The sequence below is a fragment of the Dendrobates tinctorius genome, unplaced genomic scaffold (assembly GCF_039654945.1).
Source record: "Dendrobates tinctorius isolate UK_male_01 unplaced genomic scaffold, ASM3965494v1 ptg000126l, whole genome shotgun sequence".
NCBI lineage: Eukaryota > Metazoa > Chordata > Amphibia > Anura > Dendrobatidae > Dendrobates > Dendrobates tinctorius.
The window spans coordinates 24,341,273-24,365,784 of NW_027361794.1; the positions used below are offsets into that span (position 1 = coordinate 24,341,273).

The 24,512-nt window shown below is 45.9% G+C and overlaps 1 protein-coding gene across 1 annotated transcript in view; it reads left to right on the forward strand.

The window, feature by feature from the left end:
• Positions 1-24,512, forward strand: part of LOC141047183 (uncharacterized) — a 40,216-nt gene that overhangs the window by 14,556 nt on the left and 1,148 nt on the right. The window contains exons 2-5 of the mRNA XM_073542139.1: positions 17,518-17,697; positions 17,780-17,903; positions 17,987-18,084; positions 18,283-18,373. Coding sequence (XP_073398240.1) covers positions 17,518-17,697; positions 17,780-17,903; positions 17,987-18,084; positions 18,283-18,373 — 493 coding nt within the window. The remainder of the gene's footprint in view (positions 1-17,517; positions 17,698-17,779; positions 17,904-17,986; positions 18,085-18,282; positions 18,374-24,512) is intronic.

A 24,512-nucleotide genomic window follows, 5' to 3' on the forward strand; every position in this document is an offset into this window, starting at 1 on the left:
CCAGCCAGAACGTTCACTCAGTTAAGGTACTGTCACACTTAGCGATGTACCAGCGATCCCGACCAGCAATATGACGCGGTCAGGATCGCTGGTACATCGCTAAGTGGTCGCTAGTGAGCTGCCACACAGGCAGATCTCACCAGCGACATCGCTGGGGACGGGGATCGCTACTTACCTGTCACACCAGGCGATCCTGCGTCCTCCCGCCCGGCTCCACGCGTCGCTCGTCCTCACAGCAGGAAGCGCCACAGGAAGCTGATGACGAGAAACAGTCCTGAATGTTCTTGCGCGATCAGCGATAATCAGCGGGGGAGCGGGTCGTAGGTAAGTATCAGACACAGAGATATCGCTAGCAATATCGCTATAACGTCACTAGTTATAGCGATATTGCTAGCGATATCTCTTAGTGTGACATGCCCTTTACACTCTATGATGTCTAAGTTTCTTTGGCTCGGAAAACAACCCAGAATTGTGCAAAAACTGATGTTCCATCACAGAAAAGAAGGGGGTTTATCCCTCCCTAATTTTACTCTTTATTACAAGTCGGCACAGATTGCTCCATTAATAAGTGCGTGTTCATATCCCAATAGTCCGAGATGGGTTATTCTGGAATCATTTCTCTCCAAACCATTCTCTTTATCAGGCCTAATGTGGACCACAGACCGACTTCCACGGGGGGTTAATGAATGTGGCTCCTTTTACAGTCCACTTGTTGCTTCTTTGGAGTAAAGTCCGGTTTAAATATAACTTACAATCAAGCCCTTCTCCCCTGACAGCTATATTACAAAACCCCATGTTCCCGCCAGGCTTTGAGCCACAATTTTTTTCTTGGTGGAAGCTGAAAGGTATTCATGTACTTAAACATTTGTGTTCCCCATTTAATATCTTACTTGACAGACAGGAATTTGTTCAAAAATTTGAACCTCCAGTTAGGGAGGTAATGCGACTGAACCAGATCTTCCACTTTGCAAAGCAGATCCTCCCGAGCGGTACTACTCTCAGGGCAATGAGTTTTGAAAATTAATGTCTAAATGACCCTTTGGGCAGGGGAACGATCTCATTGATCTACTATGCTATACATTCTCCACAAGATGATAAAAAATTGAAGTATATGTTACAGTGGGAGGAGGATCTGGGGTTTGAACAGTCAATTGATGAATGGTATCGTAGCTGTGACACCATATCAAGAGGTAGTCACCAGACTTCCCTTGTGGAGACCTCCTTAAAACTATTGCACAGAGTTTATTATGTACCGGAAAAATTCACAGTATTTTTCCTAAAATCTCGGGAGACTGTTTTAGGGGCTGTGGAATATCTGGTGACATGAGACATATTTGGTGGTCTTGTACGGTGGTTTCTGGGCTTTGGGAGAAGGTGAAGCGTCTGATAGCACAGATGTATGGTGGACCGGTTGATCTGGAACCTATTACTGGGAACCAGGCCTTCTCGGCTTCCAGAAAGCTTTCAGAAGCTAGTAAACTACTTATGTATGGCCACTAAAATCCACATTGCGGCAAAGTGGAAGTCGCCCTCACTGTCAATATCTGTGGTGAAAGAGAAGATGAACGACATTATGTTATTCTCATTTGTGGCCCCAGCGTTTCTTGTAGAATAAATCCCTTTCTCACACAGTCCTGTAGTAATGACTTTGTTCTCACGTTTTGTAGGAGGGTTCGTCTGACTCCATCTTATGTTATCAGTATAAGTGCGAGAGATGAGAGACCGACGACCGCAGTTTTACCGTGTGTGTCCGGCGTCAGTTCTACAGTGTGAGAGATGCGGGGTCTGTGACCGAACCTGGGGGTATACGGGTGTATACAGTGTACACAGGGGTCTGTTATCGAAGCTTGGGATATACGGGTGTATACAGCGTACACAGGGGGGTCCGTGACCAAAGCTGGGGGTAATAGAACAAACTGACGGCACATCTAGAACTAATCTGAATAGGTGCATACCAAAAAGCAACTTACATATTAAATTAGAAAATGGTAGCACACCAAATATGAAATATGTGAAATACGAATAGCAAAAAAAAGCTGGGGGTATACAGATGTATACAGCGTACACAGGGGTCTGCAACCGAACCTGGTGGTATACGGGTGTATACAGTGTACACAGGGGTCTGCGACCAAAACTGGGGATATATGGGTGTAGAGTGAACACAGGGGGCTGTGACCAAATCTGGGGGTATACGGTGTATACAGCGTACACAGAGGGGTCTGCGACCGAAGCTGGGGGTATACGGGTGTATACAGCATACACAGAGGGGTCTGCGACCGAAGCTGGGGGTATACGGGTGTATACAGCGTACACAGAGGGGTCTGCGACCGAAGCTGGGGGTATACGGGTGTGTACAGCATACGCAGGGGGGTCTGTGACTGAGGCTGGGGGTATACGGGTGTATACAGCATACACACAGGGTTCTGAGACTGAAGCTGGGGGTATACAGGTGAATACAGTATACACAGGGTTCTGCGACTGAAGTTGGGGGTATATGGATGTATAGAGTGTACACAGGGGTCTGCGACCAAAACTGGGGATAAACAGGTGTATACAGTGAACACAGAGGTCTGTGACCGAAGCTGGGGGTATACGGGTGTACACAGCGTACACAGAGCAGTCTGCGACCGAAGCTGGGGGTATACGGGTGTATACAGCGTAAAGAGAGGGGTCTGTGATCGAAGCTGGGGATATACTGGTGTACAGTCATATGTTAAAGTTTGGGCACCCCTATTAATGTTAACCTTTTTTCTTTATAACAATTTTGGTTTTTGCAACAGCTATTTCAGTTTCATATATCTAATAACTGATGGACTCAGTTATATTTCTGGATTCAAATGAGGTTTATTGTACTAACAGAAAATGTGCAATCTGCATTTAAACAAAATTTGACCAGTGCAAAAGTATGGGCACCCTTATCATTTTCTTGATTTGAACACTCCTAACTAATTTTTACTGACTTCCTGAAGCACTAAATTGGTTTTGTAACCTCATTGAGCTTTGAACTTCATAGCCAGGTGTATCCAATCATGAGAAAAGTTATTTAAGGTGGCCACTTGCAAGTAGTTCTCCTATTTGATTCTCCTATGAAGAGTGGCATCATGGGCTCCTCAAAACAACTCTCAAATGATCTGAAAACAAAGATTATTCAACATAGCTTTTCAGGAGAAGGATACAAAAAGTTGTCTCAGAGATTTAACCTGTCAGTTTCCACTGTGAGGAACATAGTAAGGAAATGGAAGAACACAGGTACAGTTCTTGTTAAGCCTAGAAGTGGCAGGCCAAGAAAAATATCAGAAAGGCAGAGAAGAAGAATGGTGAGAACAGTCAAGGACAATCCACAGACCACCTCCAAAGACCTGCAGCATCATCTTGCTGCAGATGGTGTCACTGTGCATCGGTCAACAATACAGTGCACTTTGCACAAGGAGAAGTGTTATGATAGAGTCACCGTAGGAGGAAGACACAAAAATAGAAGCTACGTCCAGAAAACCAGAGAAGTTGGCAGACCCCTGAACCTATCAACACAACTAGCAGTAGCCGTGGGGGGTTCCTACGGAGCCCTAGACCCCTCGATCACAGCCGGAGAGATAAATAGCCTAAAGACAGAAAAGGAAATCTAAACTGCCCCAGAGCAGACCCCAAAGCAAAATGCAGCCCCCCACAAATAATGACGGTGAAGCAAGAAGAAAGAACACAACACAGACAGAAAGATAGACTGAGCAAAGACGGGGCCCAAGCTAACTAGATAGGAAAGGACAGGAAGGCTGCTGTCTGCAATCCGTGAAAAACGCTATGAAAATAAGAGCCAACAGACTGACAGTGAAAAAGGCCCTGAAGACTCTAGGCTTCAAAAAGCTATGTCAGTACTCAGGAATATTCTGAAGACAGAGCAACCGGCAAAAGGAGATTCAGCTCACCCCAGCAGGGAGTGGCAGAATCCAGAAAAGCAAGGCAAACAAAAAGAAAACACAAATGCTAAAAGGCAAAGCAGAAAACTTAGCTTTAGAGGAGCAGGAATCAGACTGGTTTCCTAGAAGTCCACAGAAAAATCACCCGCAGGGCAGAAGGGCGTCGGCAGCCTTATATCCAGTCCGTGACTCCACTCAGCCAGTCATCATCATTAGACTCAGGTGCCTGATAATCAGGCTCACTACCTTCCTTCACCAGAATAGGGAGTTCACCAGACCTCAGTGACGAAGGGGAAAATGAACTCACAACAGTACCTCCCCCTTGAGGAGGGGTCACCGAACCCTCAACCACGCCACCAGGGCGATCAGGGTGAGCCCGATGAAAGGCACGCACCAATCTTTTGGCATGAATATCAGAGGCAGAGACCCAGGAATTATCCTCCTGACCATAACCCTTCCACTTAACCAAAAACTGGAGTCTCCGTCTAGCCAGACGGGAATCCAGTATTTTCTCTACCTCATATTCCATGTTACCTTCAACGAATACAGGGTCCGGAGGTGCCACCCCAGGAACAACTGGTTCAACAAACCTCTTCAACAAGGACTTATGGAACACATTATGGATTTTAAATGTGACAGGGAGAGCCAAACGAAAAGAGACCGGATTAATAATCTCCAAAATCTTGTAGGGTCCAATAAATCTAGGCTTAAACTTAGGAGAAGCCACCTTCATAGCAATATTTTTTGATGATAACCACACCATATCACCAATCTTAAACTGGGGACCAATGGTCCTATGTCGATTGGAAAACCGCTGGGCCTTTTCCTGGGAGAGAGATAACTTATCCACCACTTGGTCCCAGATTTGGTGCATTCTCTCCACCACAGTGTCAACACTTGGGCAGGCAGAAGGCTCCACCTGCCCTGAAGAAAATCGAGGATGAAACCCAAAGTAACAAAAAAAAGGTGACATCAAAGTGGCAGAACTAGCTCTATTATTTAAAGAAAATTCGGCCAAGGGCAAAAATGAAACCCAATCATCCTGATCAGCAGAAATAAAACATCTCAAATACGACTCCAAGGTCTGGTTTGTTCTCTCTGTCTGCCCATTGGTCTGAGGGTGAAAAGCAGAGGAGAAGGACAACTGAATTCCCAGTTTGGAACAGAAAGTCCTCCAAAATCTAGACACAAACTGAACTCCTCTGTCAGATACAATGTTCTCAGGAATCCCGTGCAAGCGAACCACCTGTTGCAAAAACAGGGGCACCAACTCAGAGGAAGACGGCAACTTAGGGAGTGGTACAAGATGAACCATCTTAGAGAACCTATCACAAATCACCCAAATAACAGATATTCTTTGAGAGACCGGCATATCAGAGATGAAATCCATTGAAATATGGGTCCATGGCCTCCTGGGGACCGGCAAAGGCATCAACAACCCACTAGAGCGAGAACAAGATTTAGACCAGGAGCAAGTCCCACAGGACTGCACAAAATTCCTGACATCATGAGACAAGGTGGGCCACCAAAAAGAGCGACTCACCAGATCTCTAGTACCAAAAATACCTGGATGACCAGCCAATGCAGAGCAATGAACTTCAGACATCACTCTCTTAGAATCATAGAATCGTAGAGTTGGAAGGGACCTCCTGGGCCATCTGGTCCAACCCCCTGCTCAAAGCAGGATTCGCTAAATCATCCCAGTCAGATGTCTGTCCAGCCTCTGTTTGAAGACTTCCATTGAAGGAGAACTCACCACTTCTCGTGGCAGCCTGTTCCACTCATTGATCACTCTAACTGTCAAAAAGTTTTTTCTAATATCTAATTTGTGTCTCCTCCGCTTCAGTTTCATCCCATTGCTTCTAGTCTTTCCTTGTGCAAATGAGAATAAAGTGGATCCTTCTACAATGTGACAGCCCTTTAGATATTTGTAGACAGCTATTAAGTCTCCTCTCAGTCTTCTCTTTTGCAAACTAAACATTCCCAAATCCTGCAACCTTTCCTCATAAGACAGGGTTTGCAGACCGGTCACCATTCTGGTCGCTCTTTTCTGAACTTGCTCCAGTTTGTTGATGTCTTTTTTAAAATGTGGTGCCCAAAACTGGAGACAATATTCCAGATGAGGTCTGACCAAAGAGGAGTAGAGGGAAATAATGACTTCACGTGATCTAGACTGTATGCTTCTGTTAATACATCCTAGAATTGCATTTGCCTTTTTGCTGCTGCATCACACTGTTACATAGTAACATAGTAACATAGTAACATAGTTATTAAGGTTGAAGGGAGACTTTAAGTCCATCTAGTTCAACCCATATCCTATCCTAACTTGCCCTAACATGTTGATCCAGAGGAAGGCAAAAAAAACCCATGTGGCAACAGTAGGCTTCACATTGGGGAAAAAAATTCCTTCCCGACTCCACATACGGCAATCAGACTATCTCCCTGGATCAACGCAATATTAAGGAGACTAGTGTATATACCCTGTAATATTATACTTTTCAAGAAAGGCATCCAGTCCCTTCTTAAATTTTAGTAGTGAATCACTCATTACAACATCATATGGTAGAGAGTTCCATAGTCTCACTGCTCTTACAGTAAAGAATCCGCGTCTGTGAGTATGCTTAAACCTTCTTTCCTCCAGACGTAAAGGATGCCCCCTTGTCCCCGTCACAGGTCTAAGAGTATATGTTGACTCATATTCAGTCTGTGATCTATTAGTATACCCAAGTGTTGTGAGTTCATTTTCCCCTTCACTACTGAGGCCCGAGGAACTCCCTCTTCTGGTAAATAAAGGTAGTGAGCCTGATTATCAAACACCTGAGTCTGATGATGATGACTGGCTGAGTGGAGTCACTGACTGGATATAAGGCTGCCGACGCCCTTCTGCCCTGCGGGTGATTTCTCTGTGGGATCCTTGGAGACCAGTCTGAATTCCTGCTCCTCTAAAGCTAAGTTTTCTGCTCGGCTTTTTGCATTTGTGCTTAGACTTTGTTTTGCTTTGTTTTTCTGGATTTCTGCCATTCCCTGCTGGGGTGTGCTGAATTCCTTTAGCTCTGTCTTCTGAAAATACCTGAGTGCTGATTTAGTTTTTGAAGCCTAGCTGCTTCAGGGTCTTTTTCATATCAGCTTGTTGGCTTATGTCTTTGATAGGGTTTTGGCAGATTGCAGACAGCAACCTTCCTTTCCTGTACTGTTTAGCTAGCTTGGGCCCCATCGTTTGCTCAGCCTATCTTTCTATCTGTGTGAGTGTTTTTTCATCTTGCTTCACCGTCATTATATGGTGGGGGCTGCCTTTTGCTTTGGGGTCTGCTCTGGGGCAGTTTAGATTTCCTTTTCTGTCTTTGAGCTATTTAGCGCTCCGGCTGTGATCGAGGGGTCTGGGGCATCGTGGGAGCTAGTTGTGTTGATAGGTTCAGGGGTCTGCAATCTGATAGTTACCAACTTCTCTGGTTTTCTGGACGTAGCTTCTATTTTTGTGTCTGCCTCCTACGGTGACTCAATCATAACACCCAAGTCTTTTTCACATGTGCTGTCACTTAGCCCTATTCCTCCCATTCTATATATGCTTTTTTCATTTTTATTGCCCAGATATAGTACTTTGCATTTCTCCCTGTTAAAAACCATTCTGTTAGTTGCTGCCCACTTCTCCAGTTTATTTAAATCTTTTTGAATCCTCTCTCTCTCTTCTCTAGTATTAGCTAACCCTCCTAGCTTTATGTCATCAGCAAATTTAATCAGTTTACCCTCAATTCCTTCATCTAAATCATTGATAAAGATGTTGAATAATACAGGGCCCAGGACAGAGCTCTGTGGTACCCCACTTGAGACATTCTTCCAACTGGATGTGCAGCCATTTACGACCACTCTTTGGGTCCGATCACTAAGCCAGTTATGAATCCACCTAACAGTTGCCTTGTCCATTCCATACTTAGTCATTTTTTCAATAAGGATTGTATGAGAGACTTTGTCAAATGCTTTGCTGAAGTCAAGATATACTATATCTACAGCATTTCCTTGATCCACCCAATCAGTGATACCGTCATAGAAGGAAATTAAGTTAGTCTGACATGACTTATTAGTTACAAACCCATGCTGACTCTGTTTAATCACTTCATTCTTATCCAGGTATTGACATACATGTTGTTTAATAATTTGTTCAAAGATCTTTCCTGGTATAGAAGTCAGACTCACCGGCCTATAGTTGCCTGGGTCCACCTTCTTCCCCTTTTTGAAGATAGGAACAACATTTGCTCTTCTCCAGTCTTCTGGCACTTCTCCTGTTCTCCAAGAATTTTCAAAGATTATGGAGAGGGGTTCAAAAATTTCTTCTGCTATCTCCTTAAGTACTCTGGGGTGTAATTCATCTGGACCTGGAGACTTGAATTCATTTAGGTTAGCTAAGTGTTTCCTCACTATCTTTCTGTTTATAGATATCCTGGATTCTTCTATTCCCTAATAGGACAGTGAATAACAGTTGATGTTACATTTCCTTTCTGAGAGAAAACAGATGCAAAATAGGAATTTAAAAGTTCAGCCTTCTCAACATCCTGTCTTACCATTTCATCATTTTCATCCTGTAAAAATCCTATAGCATCTTTGACTTTTCTTTTACTTTTGACATATACCCAAAATCCTTTATTATTGCTTTTGACATCTCTTGCAAGCCTCAATTCATTTTCAGCTTTAGATAATCTGATTTGTGCCCTGCAGGTTCTGCAGACAGCTTTATATTCTTCTTTAGATATGCCTCTCTCTTTCCATTTTATAAACATTTTTTCTTCCTTTTTAGCATGTGCTTAAGTTCTGTGTTCATCCATCCTGGTTTCCTTAAATGCTTCCTATTCTTCCCTCTTTACGGAATTGTTAACAACTGTGCTTTGAGAATTTCATTTTTCAAGATTTCCCATCCTTCCTGGACATTTTTGTCTTTAAGGATATCCAGCCATTGGATCCCTCCAATTCTCTTTCTGAATCCCTTAAAATCTGCCTTTCTGAAATCTAACCTTGACGTCTGAGTCTTCACAGGTCTTCCGCCTCTAGTTATCCAAAATTCTAAAATAGCATGGTCGCTACCTCCTAGGGTCCCAGCCACTTTTACCTCCTCAACCATTTCCTCCCTGTTTATAAGGATTAGATCCAAGGTAGCAGTTCCCCTTGTTTTCTCCCTTACCTTTTGGAAGATAAAGTTGTCAGCAAGAGAGGATAAGAATTTCCTTGACCTGTTAGTTTTGCCTGAGAGAAATTCCCAATAAATGTCTGGATAGTTGAAATCTCCCATGACAACTATGTCATATTTTTTGGAAAACTTGTCCATTTTTTTTTTTTGGAGAACTTGGCCAGTTCTTCTTCCACTCGTCAGGAACATACAACTTTCCACTGGGACAACGCTCAGGTTTGTCCTCCTGGAACTCTTGCAGAGCAAGTCTCAAATCAGGCGAGATGGCAGAAAGAACTACCCCTTCGTCTAAGATGGTAGCAGGCTTGGTCACCACAGGAGAATCAGCAAAGAAGCTCCTAGAGAGGGCGTCTGCCTTGACATGCTTAGTTCCAGGAAGAAAAGAGACCACAAAATCAAAACGTGTAAAAAACAAGGCCCACCTAGCCTGTCTAGGGTTCAAGCGTTTAGCCGACTCTAGGTAAATCAAATTCTTGTGGTCAGTGAGGACCACAACTTGATGTTTAGCTCCCTCCAACCAATGTCTCCACTCCTCAAATGCCCATTTCATTGCCAACAGTTCCCGATTCCCCACATCATAGTTACGTTCAGATGGAGAGAACTTTCGGGAAAAGAAAGCACAGGGATTCATTTTAGATGTTACAGGATCCTTTTGGGACAAAACAGCTCCTGCACCAATCTCAGAAGCATCCACCTCTACCTGGAACGGGAGTGAGACATCAGGTTGCCGCAAAACCGGGGCGGAGGTAAATCTTCGCTTCAGCTCCTGAAAGGAAGCAACAGCCTCCGGAGACCAATTCAACACATCAGCACCCTTCTTAGTCAGATCAGTCAATGGCTTGGCAATACTAGAAAATTTAGCTATAAATTTCCGATAAAAATTAGCAAAACCCAAAAACTTCTGGAGGGCCTTCTAAGAAGTGGGCTGAACCCAATCATAAATGGCCTGTACCTTGGCCGGGTCCATTTCAATAGTTAATGGAGACAAAATAAATCCCAAAAATGAAATCCTCTGTACTCCAAAATGGCATTTCGATCCTTTGACATACAGGGACTTCTCCCTCAAGATCTGGAACACAGTCCGAATATGTTCCACATGAGAATCCCAATCCTTGGAGAAGATCAAAATATCATCCAGATAGATAATCAAAAATTTATCGACAAAGTCTCGGAAAATATCGTTCATGAAGCACTGGAAGACAGAAGGGGCATTAGTGAGCCCAAAAGGCATCACCAGGTACTCAAAATGTCCCTCCGGAGTATTAAACGCCGTCTTCCATTCATCCCCCTGCTTAATGCGGATAAGATTATAAGCCCCCCTGAGGTCAAGCTTGGTAAACCAGCAAGCACCTCTAACTCTAGAGAATAGATCCAAAATCAGGGGTAACGGATACTGATATTTAATAGTAATTTTGTTGAGGGCACGATAATCAACACAAGGCCTTAAAGAACCATCCTTTTTGGCTACAAAAAAAAACCCGGCACCTAAGGGTGAAGAGGATGGTCTAATATGACCCTTCTCCAACGCCTCCTTAATATAGGACCGCATAGCCTCGTGCTCGGGTACAGATAAATTGAAGAGCCGACCCTTGGGAAATTTACACCCCGGGCTCAGTTCAATTGCACAGTCATAACTCCTATGAGGAGGCAAGGACGCAGACTCATTCTCACTAAATACATCATAAAAGTCCGCCAAATAGTCAGGAACATCATGCGACTGAGGAGAGGTGGAAAAAACCGGAGCCTCACTACAGGCACACCGACAACCCCAACTCACCACAGACACAGATTTCCAATCCAAGACTGGATTATGAATTTGCAACCAGGGAAACCCCAGAACAACGGCATCATGCAGACCATGTAACACCAAAAATCTGCAATTTTCTTGATGGTCTGGGGCGACCCACATGACCACCTGGGTCCAAAACTGAGGTTTATTTTTTGCCAAAGGAGTAGCATCAATCCCCCTCAAAGGGATAGGCATCTGCAGAGGTGTCATCGGAAATCCACAACGTTTAGCAAAATCCAAGTCCATTAGGTTTAGCGCTGCTCCCGAATCCACAAAAGCCTTGGTGGAAAATGTGGACAGGGAGCAGATCAGAGTAATTGCCAGAAGAAACTTAGGTTGAACACCACCAACAGAAAACGTGTGTGCAAAGCGTTTCTCTCGTTTAGGACAAACAGAAATAATATGCGAGGCATCTCCACAGAAAAAACACAGCTTATTACGCCTTCTGAACTCCTGACGTTGCGCCTTAGACAAAACTCTATCACATTGCATAGGTTCAGACGTCTGTTCTACCGGTGGCAACACCTCTCGTGCAATCCTGCGTTCGCGTAAACGCCGATCAACCTGAATGGCTAATGACATAGAATCGTCCAGACCAGAGGGAACAGGAAATCCCACCATAGTATCTTTTACGGCTTCTGACAAGCCCTTCCGAAAAAGAGCAGCCAAGGCATTATCATCCCAGGTAGTAAGGACCGCCCACTTTCGGAACTTTTGACAGTACAACTCTGCAGAATCTCGACCCTGGTTCAATGCCAACAGGGTCTTTTCAGCCTGATCAATAGCATTAGGTTCGTCATACAACAACCCCAAGGCTTGAAAGAATGCGTTCACATTAGTCAGAATAGGATCATCTGGTTTCAAAGAAAACGCCCAATCCTGGGGATCGCCACGCAGCAAAGAGATGACAATTTTAACCTGCTGCGTGGAGCACCCTGACGAGTTAGGCTTCAAGGCAAAAAATAATTTACAATTATTTTTGAAATTCAAAAATTTAGACCGATCCCAAAAAATACATCAGGTGTAGGAATCTTTGGTTCAGCAGCATGTGAATGAGCAAGGTAGGCGGAAATTCCCCGCACTTCCGCAGCGAGCTGCTCCACACGATCAGACAATTGCTTTATCTCCATTGAGAGAAAAAAAAATTCCCCCTACGGCCTCAGAGATATAGAGGAAAAAATATACACCCTTTTTTTTTTTTTTTTACAATTCTTTCCTGCTATTGAGTACCCTAGGATCTGCGGTATGGCGGGTGATTCTGTTATGATAGAGTCACCGTAGGAGGCAGACACAAAAATAGAAGCTATGTCCAGAAAACCAGAGAAGTTGGCAACTATCAGATTGCAGACCCCTGAACCTATCAACACAACTAGCAGTAGCCGTGGGGGGTTCCTACGGAGCCCTAGACCCCTCGATCACAGCCGGAGAGATAAATAGCCTAAAGACAGAAAAGGAAATCTAAACTGCCCCAGAGCAGACGCCAAAGCAAAATGCAGCCCCCCACAAATAATGACGGTGAAGCAAGAAGAAAGAACACAACACAGACAGAAAGATAGACTGAGCAAAGATGGGGCCCAAGCTAACTAGATAGGAAAGGACAGGAAGGCTGCTGTCTGCAATCCGTGAAAAACCCTATGAAAGTAAGAGCCAACAGACTGACAGTGAAAAAGGCCCTGAAGACGCTAGGCTTCAAAAAGCTATGTCAGTACTCAGGAATATTCTGAAGACAGAGAAACCGGCAAAAGGAGATTCAGCTCACTCCAGCAGGAATGGCAGAATCCAGAAAAGCAAGGCAAACAAAAACAAAACACAAATGCTAAAAGGCAAAGCAGAAAACTTAGCTTTAGAGGAGCAGGAATCAGACTGGTTTCCTAGAAGTCCACAGAGAAATCACCCGCAGGGCAGAAGGGCGCCGGCAGCCTTATATCCAGTCCGTGACTCCACTCAGCCAGTCATCATCATTAGACTCAGGTGCCTGATAATCAGGCTCACTACCTTCCTTCACCAGAATAGGGAGTTCACCAGACCTCAGTGACGAAGGGGAAAATGAACTCACAACAGAGAAGCTGTATGGGAGAGTGATGCGAAGGAAGCCGTTTCTGCCAGCACGCCACAAACAGAGTCGCCTGAGGTCTGCTAAAGCACATTGGGACAAGCCAGTTACATTTTGGAAGAAGGTCCTGTGGACTGATGAAACAAAGATTGAGATGTGTGGTCATACAAAAAGGCGTTATGCATGGAGGCTAAAAAACACAGCATTCCAAGAAAAACACTTGCTATCCACAGTAAAATTTGGTGGAGGTTCCATCATGCTTTGGGGCTGTGTGGCCAATGCTGGCACTGGGAATCTTGTTAAAGTTGAGGGTCGCATGGATTCAACTCAGTATCAGCAGATTCTTGACAATAATGTGCAAGAATCAGTGACGAAGTTGAAGTTACGCAGGGGATGGATATTTCAGCAAGACAATGATCCAAAACACCGCTCCAAATCTACTCAGGCATTCATGCAGAGGAACAATTACAATGTTCTGGAATGGCCATCCCAGTCCCCAGACCTGAATATCATTGAACATCTGTGGGATGATTTGAAGCGGGCTGTCCATACTCGGTGACCATCAAACTTAGCTGAACTGGAATTGTTTTGTAAATAGGAATGGTCACAAATACCTTCATCCAGGAACTCATTAATAGATACAGGAAGCGACTAGAGGCTGTTATTTTTGCAAAAGGAGGATCTACGAAATATTAATGTCACTTTTATGTTGAGGTGCCCATACTTTTGCACCAGTCAAATTTTGTTTAAATGCAGATTGCATATTTTCTGTTAGTACAATAAACCTCATTTGAATCCAGAAATATAACTGAGTCCATCAGTTATTAGATATATGAAACTGAAATAACTGTTGCAAAAACCAAAGTTGTTATAAAGAAAAAAGGTTAACATTAACAGGGGTGCCCAAACTTTAACATGACTGTATACAGCAAAATCACAGGGTTCTGAGACTGAAGCTGGGGGTATATAGGTGTATACAGTGTGCACAGGGGTCTGCGACCAAAGCTGGGGGTATACAGTGTACACAGAGGGGTCCACACAAACACAGCTCCGCTCCGTACACCTCGTACACACACGGCTCCGCTCCGCACACCTCGTACACACACGGCTCCGCTCCGCACACCTCGTACACACAGGGCTCCGCTCCGTACACCTCGTACACACACGGCTCCGCTCCGTACACCTCGTACACACAGGGCTCCGCTCCGTACACCTCGTACACACACAGCTCCGCTCCGTACACCTCATACACACACGGCTCTGCTCCGTACACCTCGTACACACAGGGCTCCGCTCCATACACCTCGTACACACAGGGCTCCGCTCCATACACCTCGTACACACAGGGCTCCGCTCCGTACACACACGGCTCCGCTCCGTACACCTCGTACACACAGGGCTCCGCTCCGTACACCTCGTACACACGCGGCTCCGCTCCGTACACCTCGTACACACACGGCTCCTCTCCGTACACCTCGTACACACACGGCTCCTCTCCGTACACCTCGTACACACATGGCTCCGCTCCGTACACCTCGTACACACACGGCTCCTCTCCGTACACCTCGCACACACGCGGCTCCGCTCCGTACATCTCGTACACACGCGGCTCCGCTCCGTACACCTCGTACACACACGGCTCCTCTCCGAACACCTCGTACACACATGGCTCTGCTCCGTACACCTCGTACACACAGGGCTCCGCTCCGTACACCTCGTACACACAGGGCTCCGCTCCATACACCTCGTACACACAGGGCTCCGCTCCGTACACACACGGCTCCGCTCCGTACACCTCGTACACACAGGGCTCCGCTCCGTACACCTCGTACACACGCGGCTCCGCTCCGTACACCTCGTACACACACGGCTCCTCTCCGTACACCTCGTACACACACGGCTCCTCTCCGTACACCTCGTACACACATGGCTCCGCTCCGTACACCTCGTACACACACGGCTCCGCTCCGTACACCTCGCACACACACGGCTCCTCTCCGTACACCTCGCACACACGCGGCTCCGCTCCGTACATCTCGTACACACGCGGCTCCGTTCCGTACACCTCGTACACACACGGCTCCTCTCCGAACACCTCGTACACACACGGCTCCGCTCCGTACACACACGGCTCCTCTCCGTACACCTCGTACACACACGGCTCTGCTCCGTACACCTCGTACACACACGGCTCCGCTCCGTACACCTCGTACACACAGGGCTCCGCTCCATACACCTCGTACACACAGGGCTCCGCTCCATACACCTCATACACAGGGCTCCGCTCCGTACACCTCGTACACACACGGCTCCGCTCCGTACACCTCGTACACACACGGCTCCACTCCGTACACCTCGTACACACGCGGCTCCTCTCCGTACACCTCGTACACACACGGCTCCTCTCCGTACACCTTGTACACACAGGGCTCCGCTCCGTACACCTCGTACACACACGGCTCCGCTCTGTACACCTCGTACACACACGGCTCCGCTCCGTACACCTCGTACACACATGGCTCCGCTCCGTGCACCTCGTACACACACGGCTCCGCTCCGTACACCTCGTACACACACGGCTCCTCTCCGTACACCTCGTACACACAGGGCTCCGCTCCGTACACCTCGTACACACACGGCTCCTCTCCGTACACCTCTTACACACAGGGCTCCGCTTCGTACACCTCGTACACACACGGCTCCGCTCCGTGCACCTCGTACACACGCGGCTCCGCACCGTACACCTCGTACACACACGGCTCCTCTCCGTACACCTCGTACACACACGGCTCCGCTCCGCACACCTCGTACACACACGGCTCCGCTCCGTACACCTCGTACACACACGGCTCCGCTCCGCACACCTCGTACACACACGGCTCCTCTCCGTACACCTCGTACACACACGGCTCCGCTCCGTACACCTCGTACACACACGGCTCCGCTCCGTACACCTCGTACACACACGGCTCCGCTCCGCACACCTCGTACACACACGGCTCCGCTCCGTACACCTCGTACACACACAGCTCCGCTCCGTACACCTCGTACACACACGGCTCCTCTCCGTACACCTCGTACACACGCGGCTCCGCTCCGTACACCTCGCACACACGCGGCTCCTCTCCGTACACCTCTCACACACGCGGCTCCGCTCCGTACACCTCGTACACACACGGCTCAGCTCCGTACAGCTCGTACACACGCGGCTCCGCTCCGTACACCTCGTACACACACGGCTCCGCTCCGTACACCTCGTAGACACACGGCTCCGCTCCGTACACCTCGTACACACACGGCTCCGCTCCGTACACCTCGCACACACGCGGCTCCGCTCCGTACACCTCGTACACACACGGCTCCGCTCCGTACACCTCGTACACACACGGCTCCGCTCCGTACACCTCGTACACACACGGCTCAGCTCCGTACAGCTCGTACACACGCGGCTCCGCTCCGTACACCTCGTACACACACGGCTCCGCTCCGTACACCTCGTACACACACGGCTCCTCTCCGTACACCTCGTACACACACGGCTCCGATCCGTACACCTCGTACACACACGGCTCCGCTCCGTACACCTCGTACACACACGGCTCTGCTCCGTACACCTCGTACACACACGGCTCCTCTCCGTACACCTCGTACACACACGGCTCCGCTCCGTACACCTCGTACACACACGGCTCCGCTCCGTACACCTTGTACACACGGGGCTCCGCTCCGTACACCTCGTTCACACACGAGCCTGCTCTGTACATCCCGTACACTCACAGCTCTGCTACATCCACCCTGTAAACCCCTCCTGACCCCACACATAAACTTCCCCTCATCCAGCACCATGACAACCAGCACAGCAGAGTCCTGCACACACTGAGGCCCCTGATCATGTGACCTCTGACTCCTCCCCTCCTGTGACCTCATCACAGGTCCTGTGCGCACAGAGCAGCTGTAGAAATCTCCGGCCTCGGGGGTCTCACCAGACTTCGCTCTTTTCTTGCAGGGGCCGCAGTGGATTTCATCCTGGATCCATAGAGCTGAATAGAGTAGCGATGTTCCTTCTCTCTGATGGGAATTGATGGTGACGTTGATGAGTCTATGAGGAACGTGTTCAGCTGCCGACTCTGAGGAGGAAACTGCTTGTTGTCTGTGGCCTAAATATATAGGTTTTATTAGTAGATGTCAGGGAAGAAAACTAAACCCTGTAAGATAATAAATCTCATATGTTTCCCTTATTATCTCCAGTAATTGTATTATTACACAGGATTCTTATGATGTTACATCGGATCATCTTCTTCTCATTCAGGTCTCTACAATATCGGATCCTCTCAGTGAAGATCTTCTACAAAAGAGAACTTTCCTGATTTACCCATCAAGGATGGATATGGACAGAGACAAGATGGTGGAGAGGATGTTACACCTCACCCTAGAGATCCTCTTCCGTCTCACTGGAGAGGTGAGAGATTCTGATGACGTCACATTACATCATTCTTATCTATGGGAATAACAGATGGACAGAACTGGAGAGGTGAGGACTCTGGAAATGTCTGTAGTGAGAGTTATTAATGTGTCTCTCCATTACCAGGATTACACAGTGGTGAAGAAGACCTCTAGTGATCGCTGTCAGGACCCTGTGTCTGAGGGATGGGGAAGACCCCTGAGCCCAATCACGGGGCCTCCACCTCACCCCCTGATCCATGAGGACATCAATGACCAGAAGATCCTAGACCTCATCTACAAGATGACTGAGCTGCTGACTGGAGAGGTGACACTGCTGGGAATGCTGGGACATTATACAGTAACGCTATGAAGGGATCGGGGGATGACGGTATCATTGTATGTGTCAGGTTCCTATAAGGTGTCAGGATGTCGCTGTCTATTTCTCCATGGAGGAGTGGGAGTATTTAGAAGGACACAGAGATCAGTACAAGAACGTCATAATGGAGGTTCCCCAGCCCCTCACATCACCAGGTAATAGACAGGACTAAATACACACGGCCTATAATTATCTGTATGTAGAGAATGAATTCAGTCCCTGTATGTGTTTCCTCCAGATCTATCCAGTAAGAGGACAACACCAGAGAGATGTCCCTGTCCTCTTCTTCCACAGGACTGTAACCAAGAAGATCCCAGTGCTCCTCAGGATCATCAGGTAGATGGAGAGAAGGTGTCAGGAGATCTCCCCTATGATGTGTAGACGGCTGTGAAGGTCTTGTGCTCAGTCTTGTTTTATCCACCAGTATTATATGTTTTATACTTGTGTAATGAGAACGGTGGAGATGGCAGGATTAGAGCTGATCATAGATGGGACTTCTCCATCTGTCGGTGACTTTTACAATATTTTTTTCAGGGTGAAGATCTGACCCATATTAATACTACAGAGACATATGTGAGAGAAGATGAGTGGTGTAAAGAGGAGATTCCCACATATGACTACCCAGGTGAGTAGTAACCACTGAATGCAGAGAAGTCACAGATTCCTCTCAGTCACCGGCTGTGGCTGCTTTATCGGTGGTGTAGTCCGGCCATATTACCATGATCACCATTTTCCCTCTAGACCACAACATTCTCCTCCACCCAAAACTCTTCAAATTTCTTTGGGCATTGAAAGCCCTTTTCTATAGAACTTACAACCTGGAGGATCCACCTACCCCCTGGGATTAGTGTGAGGGTGATCCCTTAAAGCGAGATCTATATGATTGCTTGTACCTGACCCAATATAGGCCAAGTGCGCGCTTAAAGGGTCACACTGAACGCAAAGTTAGGCCGGGATCACACTACTGTTGTGATGCAAGAAACTTGCACGAGTCTCTCGCATCAACACCCGTCACTGCTGCCGCTCATCGAGACTGGAGCTGCGGCTGCATAGAAATCCTAAAGTTTATTCTCCAGACAAAGAGACAGGAATTAGACAGGTAATGGCCAGAGCCTTCTAAACTATAAAGCCAAATGACAGCGTACGTAGAATGTGCTGACAAGATAGAAAATCACTTGAAGAAAAATATTATGCTGGGCCTGTAAGAGAAAGCGGAGGGTAATGATGCTGTTGGCTTCCTAGATCCCTGAGATCTTATCGGATGAATCTTCTCTCCCTTCTGTGCTGCTGAATGTCTCATGGTTCCTAGGGATGAGCGAGTATACTCGTTAGGATTTGGTACTCGCGGTACTCGAATCCTGGCGAGTATTTCACAACTCTCCTCTCTAAGCTGTGCGTGGCTGATGGCTGTAATATACATTTATTCCCGCCTGCAGGAGATGTGTTGGCTCCAGCCCTGGTGTCATGGAGTCACTCCACATCATAAATTACATTGTTTCTGATCCTAAGGAATTCAGATTACTGCACAATCTCTCCTGAAATGGGGAGCAATATTATTTTCTCTAATCTTCTGCTCAGGATTCATAGTAGCTCCAATGCTCCACCATAAATGAGGGCTACTCTGGTTTACTGTTGTGTAATCTGTATTTGTAGTTTTCAGTAATGAGATTCTCGTGCTCTGAGGCATGGCTGTGGGCGGGGCTTTATGTGTTGCGCTGATTACATATTCATCTGTATTGGCTTATGACAGGTCGCTGACCCCTCACTGACCTGCCCCCCATTATTACATAATGCATATAATAGCATTGATATTATTGTTGATAATGCCTATAATATTGTGGCTATTGTGAGGCTTAGAAAAAAAATTACATCCAGCAAAATGACACCAGCGGCGCCTGTCCAGTAGCCTCTGTCTCTTACTTATAGATGCTACTGCGCAGGCGCCGCCATCACCGGTGACATTTTGCTGGTTGGCACTATCTTCTCTGCTTTCCATATCCCAAGGATTGCCTTGCTCATCGCCCTATAACACCCTCACATGGAATCTGGACTTACACAGGGACCCCTAGGCTTGGACCATGGTGTTACCTGCTATTCTGTGGTGTTAGATGGTAAGAAGAATAGTCAGGTAGCTGGGTCAGAACCAGAAGAACAGAATACAGAATCAGAAGACACAAGAGTAGTCAGTAAACGGGCCACGGTCACAGCAGGAAACAAATACACAAGCCGCAAGCTGAGCACAGAGGACTGAACCAGAGGAGAACAACACTGTATCTGGCAGATTCCGGCCATGTGCTTTGCGCTTTAGTAGGGTGTGGTACTTTCCAATTGGTTGAAGTAGGGAGCAGATTACTCCAGCTGGACAGCAGGAACAGATCCCAGATGAGATTGGACACACCATATGCTGAAGCCCTAATATAACTAAATGACAGAAAACCAGAATAGTAGAAATCCCCATAAAGTGATTCCATGTTATTAATTAATTCACTGAGGGTTATAATCTATACACACGGGGTCAAAATTGTTGCTACCCCTCGTTTAATGACAGAAAAACCCACAATGGTCACAGAAATAACTTGAATCTGACAAAAGTAATAATAAATAATAAATCTGTGAAAATGAACAATGAAAGTCAGACATTGCTTTCCAACCATGCTTCCACAGAATTAAAAAATAAATAAAACTCATGAAATAGGCCTGGACAGAAATGATGGAACCCCTGAAAATAATGTAACAAAAGGGACATGTTAAATCGCGATGTGTCCACTAATTATCATCACAGGTGTCTACAATCCTGGAATCAGTGAGTGGCCTGTATAGAGGCTACAGATACTCACTGTACTGTTTGGTGACATAGTGTGAATCACACTCAACAAGGACCAGAGGAAGCGAAGAAGAGAGATGTCCCAGGAGATTAGAAAGAAAATTATAGACAAACATGTTACAGGTAAAAGTTATAAGACCATCTCCAAGCAGCTTGATGTTCCTGTGACTACAGTTGCACATATTATTCAGGAATGTAAGATCCATAAGACTGTAGCCAACCTCCCTGGACGTGGCCACAGGAGGAAAATTCATGGCAAATCAAAGAGATGGATAATACGAATGGTAACAAAAGAGCCCAGAAAAACTTCTAAACAAAAGGTGAACTTCAAGCTCAAGGAACATCAGTGTCAGATCCCACCATCACAAAAATTTTCCTTTAGACCTAATTTTTTTTTACTTTCGCAAGGGTAATAGGAGAAAATGGACTATACATTTTGTTTTGCAATTTCTCCTGAGCATGCCGATACCCCATATGTGGGGGAAATCTACTGTTTGGGCACACAGCAGGGTTCGGAAGGGAAGGAGCGCCATTTGACTTTTTGAATGTAAAATATGCTGGAATAATTAGCGGTTGCCATGTCACGTTTCGAGAGCCCCTCATCTGCCTAAACAGTGTAAACCACCAACAAGTGACACCATTTTGGAAACTAGACCCCTTAGGGAACTTATCCAGATGTGTATTGAGCACCTTGAACCCACAGATGTTTCACAGAAGTTTATAATGTAGAGCCGTGGAAATAAAAAAAAATACAATTTTTCACAAATCTTTTTAGCTCCATATTTTGCATTTTCATAAGGGTAACAGGAGAGATTGCTCCATGCAATTTCTCCTGAGCTCGCCGATACCCCATATGTGGGAGAATACTACTGTTTGGGCGCATGGCAGAGCTTAGAGGGGAAGGAGCGCCATATTGGAGAGCAGATTTTGCTGGAATTGTTTGTGGCTGACATGTCACATTGTCAGAGACACTGACGTGTCTAAACAGTGGAAATCCGACCCCATTTTGGAAACTAAACCCCTCCCCAAGGAACTTATCTAGACATGAGGTGGGCACTTTGAACCCCCAAGTGCTTCACAGAAGCTAATTACATAGAGCCGTGAAAATAAAAAAACATTTTTTCCACAAAAAAATGAACTTTTCGCCCTCAATTGTTTTTTCCAACGGCTAACAGGAGAAATTGGACCCCAAAAGTTGTTTTGCAATTTGTCCTGAGTATTCTGACACCCCATATGTGGGGGTAATCGACTGTTTGGGCGCATGGCAGAGCTCCAAAGGGAAGGAGTGTCGTATTGGAGAGCAGATTTTGCTGGAATTGTTTGTGGGTGACATGTCACGTTGTCAGAGCCCCTGAGGTGCTAGAACTGCATGAGCTCCAAAAGTGACTGCATTTTACCAAATACTTCCCTGAATGAATTCTTCCAGTGGTGCAGTGAGCATACTGACACCACAGCTGTTCCATAGAAAATTATACCATTAGGCAGTGAAGAAGAAATAATTACATTTTTACCACTAAAATGTTGTTTTATCCCCAGATTTTACATTTACATTGGAAAATAGGTAGATAGGTAAATGGTCCCTACACCCATAGATGAATTCTCAGAGGGGTGTCATTTCCAAAATGGGGTCACTTCAGGGGGGGATTCTGCTGTTGTGGCACTTTGGAGAGCCGCTAAGTGCCAGAACTACAGAATCCCCCCTGAAGTGACCCCATTTTGGAAATGACACCCCTCTGGGAATTCATCTATGGGTATAGTGACCATTTTCACTGCATGGATGATTTCCAATATATTGTGTCCAGCTTGTGTCTCTGGAGACCTCCCCCCACCTACCCCCGGAAATTGTTAAGTCAGCTCTACTCAAATGTGTCTGTCACTAAATAAACCAAATGCTTGAATGTCAAAACAGTTCAAAAACGTGGTTCTGTATGGAAGATTGTAAAGCCGTCATGGAGGCATAAGGCTGGCAGTGATGGGCATTGTGGGTAATAATAGCGGGGATCATGCCTCATTCCTCTCTAGGAACATACACGACATCTTCTCTGGGGGTTCTTTCTTGTTTCAGTTACTGGGATGAGTGCAATAAAATGTCGCTCAGTGAGTCTTCTAACATCTTCACATTATAAAGGATTGGCGGGGACAACATTGTCAAAAACAAGATTTTCAGTGACCTTTTCCTGATAATCAAGGAAAGTATCTGCATTTCCGGCTTTTTTGTATAACACAAAAGAATTATATGTGGCCACCTGAAACAAATAAATGACTAACTTTTTATACCAGATATATGATTTTCTTGATACCTGGTATGGCTGTAGAACCTGATCTGCAAGGTCAACCCCCATATATTTGTTGTAGTCAATGACTAAAAACAGGTTTTGGAGTAGTGGATCCCTGTTGGTCTGCAGTGGCCCTTGTGGCATCTGGGTGGATTGAGCTCAGGATAAAAATATCTTTTTTATCCTTATACTTAAGGACAAGCAGCTCTCCATTGCGTAAAGCCCCTGACTGCCCCTTTCAGAACTTTTTGCTGACCAATGATTCTGGAAACCCCTGATGTTTTTTTCGAATGGTCCCAGAAGCCCCTATGTTATGTTCAACCAGACTTTTAAATAGAGGTATGCTGGTGTAGTAGTTGTCAACATACAGATTGCAGCCTTTTTGTAAAAATGGAGTTATCGGCTCCCAAACGATTTTTCCAGATGTCCCCAGATAAGTAGGGCATCCTGGTGGGTGTAGTTGGCTATCTTTCCCCTCATAAATGTGTAAAGCTGATGTGTATCTGATTGAACGCTCGCACATTTTATAGAGCTTTATTCCGAACCTTGCCCTCTTAGAAGGAATAAATGGCTTGAGGTGCAGTCTTCCTTTGAATTTTACAAGGGACTCATCAATGGAAATGTTTTCTGTTGGGGTGTAAAGCTTTAAGAACTTTTCTGTCAAGTCTTCGATGATGGGTCTGATTTTGAATAGTCTGTCATGTTCTGGGACATTTCTGGGCAGGCATCGACTATTGTCGTTAAAATGCCAAAATCTCATGAGCATCTCATAACAGGTGATAGGAAGAACGGCAGAAATCATAGCGGTGGCTTGAACAGGCGGTTGGACCAATAAGACCAAATGCTCATTTTTTTTAACAAGCCTCATAATGAATGTAAGTCCTAAAAATGTTTTCATTTCTAGGACATTAGTTGGTGTCCATAAATTTGACCTAGCATAATAGGATCGTGGATTCTGGCTGATGAATTGGGACGCATATAAATTTGTAGGACAATATGCTCTAGCAAGCTATCTGTCAGAAACAAATTAAAAAAATTAATTGGTGCAAAATTTTCCTCCTCCACATTTATACCAGGAATGGCATTAAAATTAGGGATGAATGGAGTAGTCGAATCCGAAGCCTCCCATCTGGGAAATGCTACATCAAGAGGCAAAGCCCCTTGGACATTGGTGTGCGCCAATTCTCGAGCACTAGGGACAGCGCTAGTACTGGGCATTGTTCCCTGAGTTGGAGACATTTCTCCAGAAGCGCTATTTGTCCTTCTTGTTGTACTGGTCCTTGTGTGTGAGGATGGACCAGAATCACTGCTCATTTCTGAGCTATCACTGTCGCTGCTACTAAAGCCCTCGAAATCCTCATCGCCATCTGACACTGCACTTTCTTCACTGTCAGAACATAAAAGTGCATAAGCCTCCTCTGTACTATAAAACTTAAGGGCCATTTTATTCGTTTTTTTTTTTTTTTTCGGAAAAAGAAAACTCTGACGTGACTGACGGGACCCAATTATTGGGGAGACAATTGAGAAAAGCCTAATTCTTTAGCCTAACACTAACCCTAACTATAGCATTAACTGTAACCTGCCTTATCTGTTTTTCCATTGACAGATGATGGCCCTGAGTGGGGACTTGTTTTTTGTGAGATGAGAATTGGTATTATTTTCGC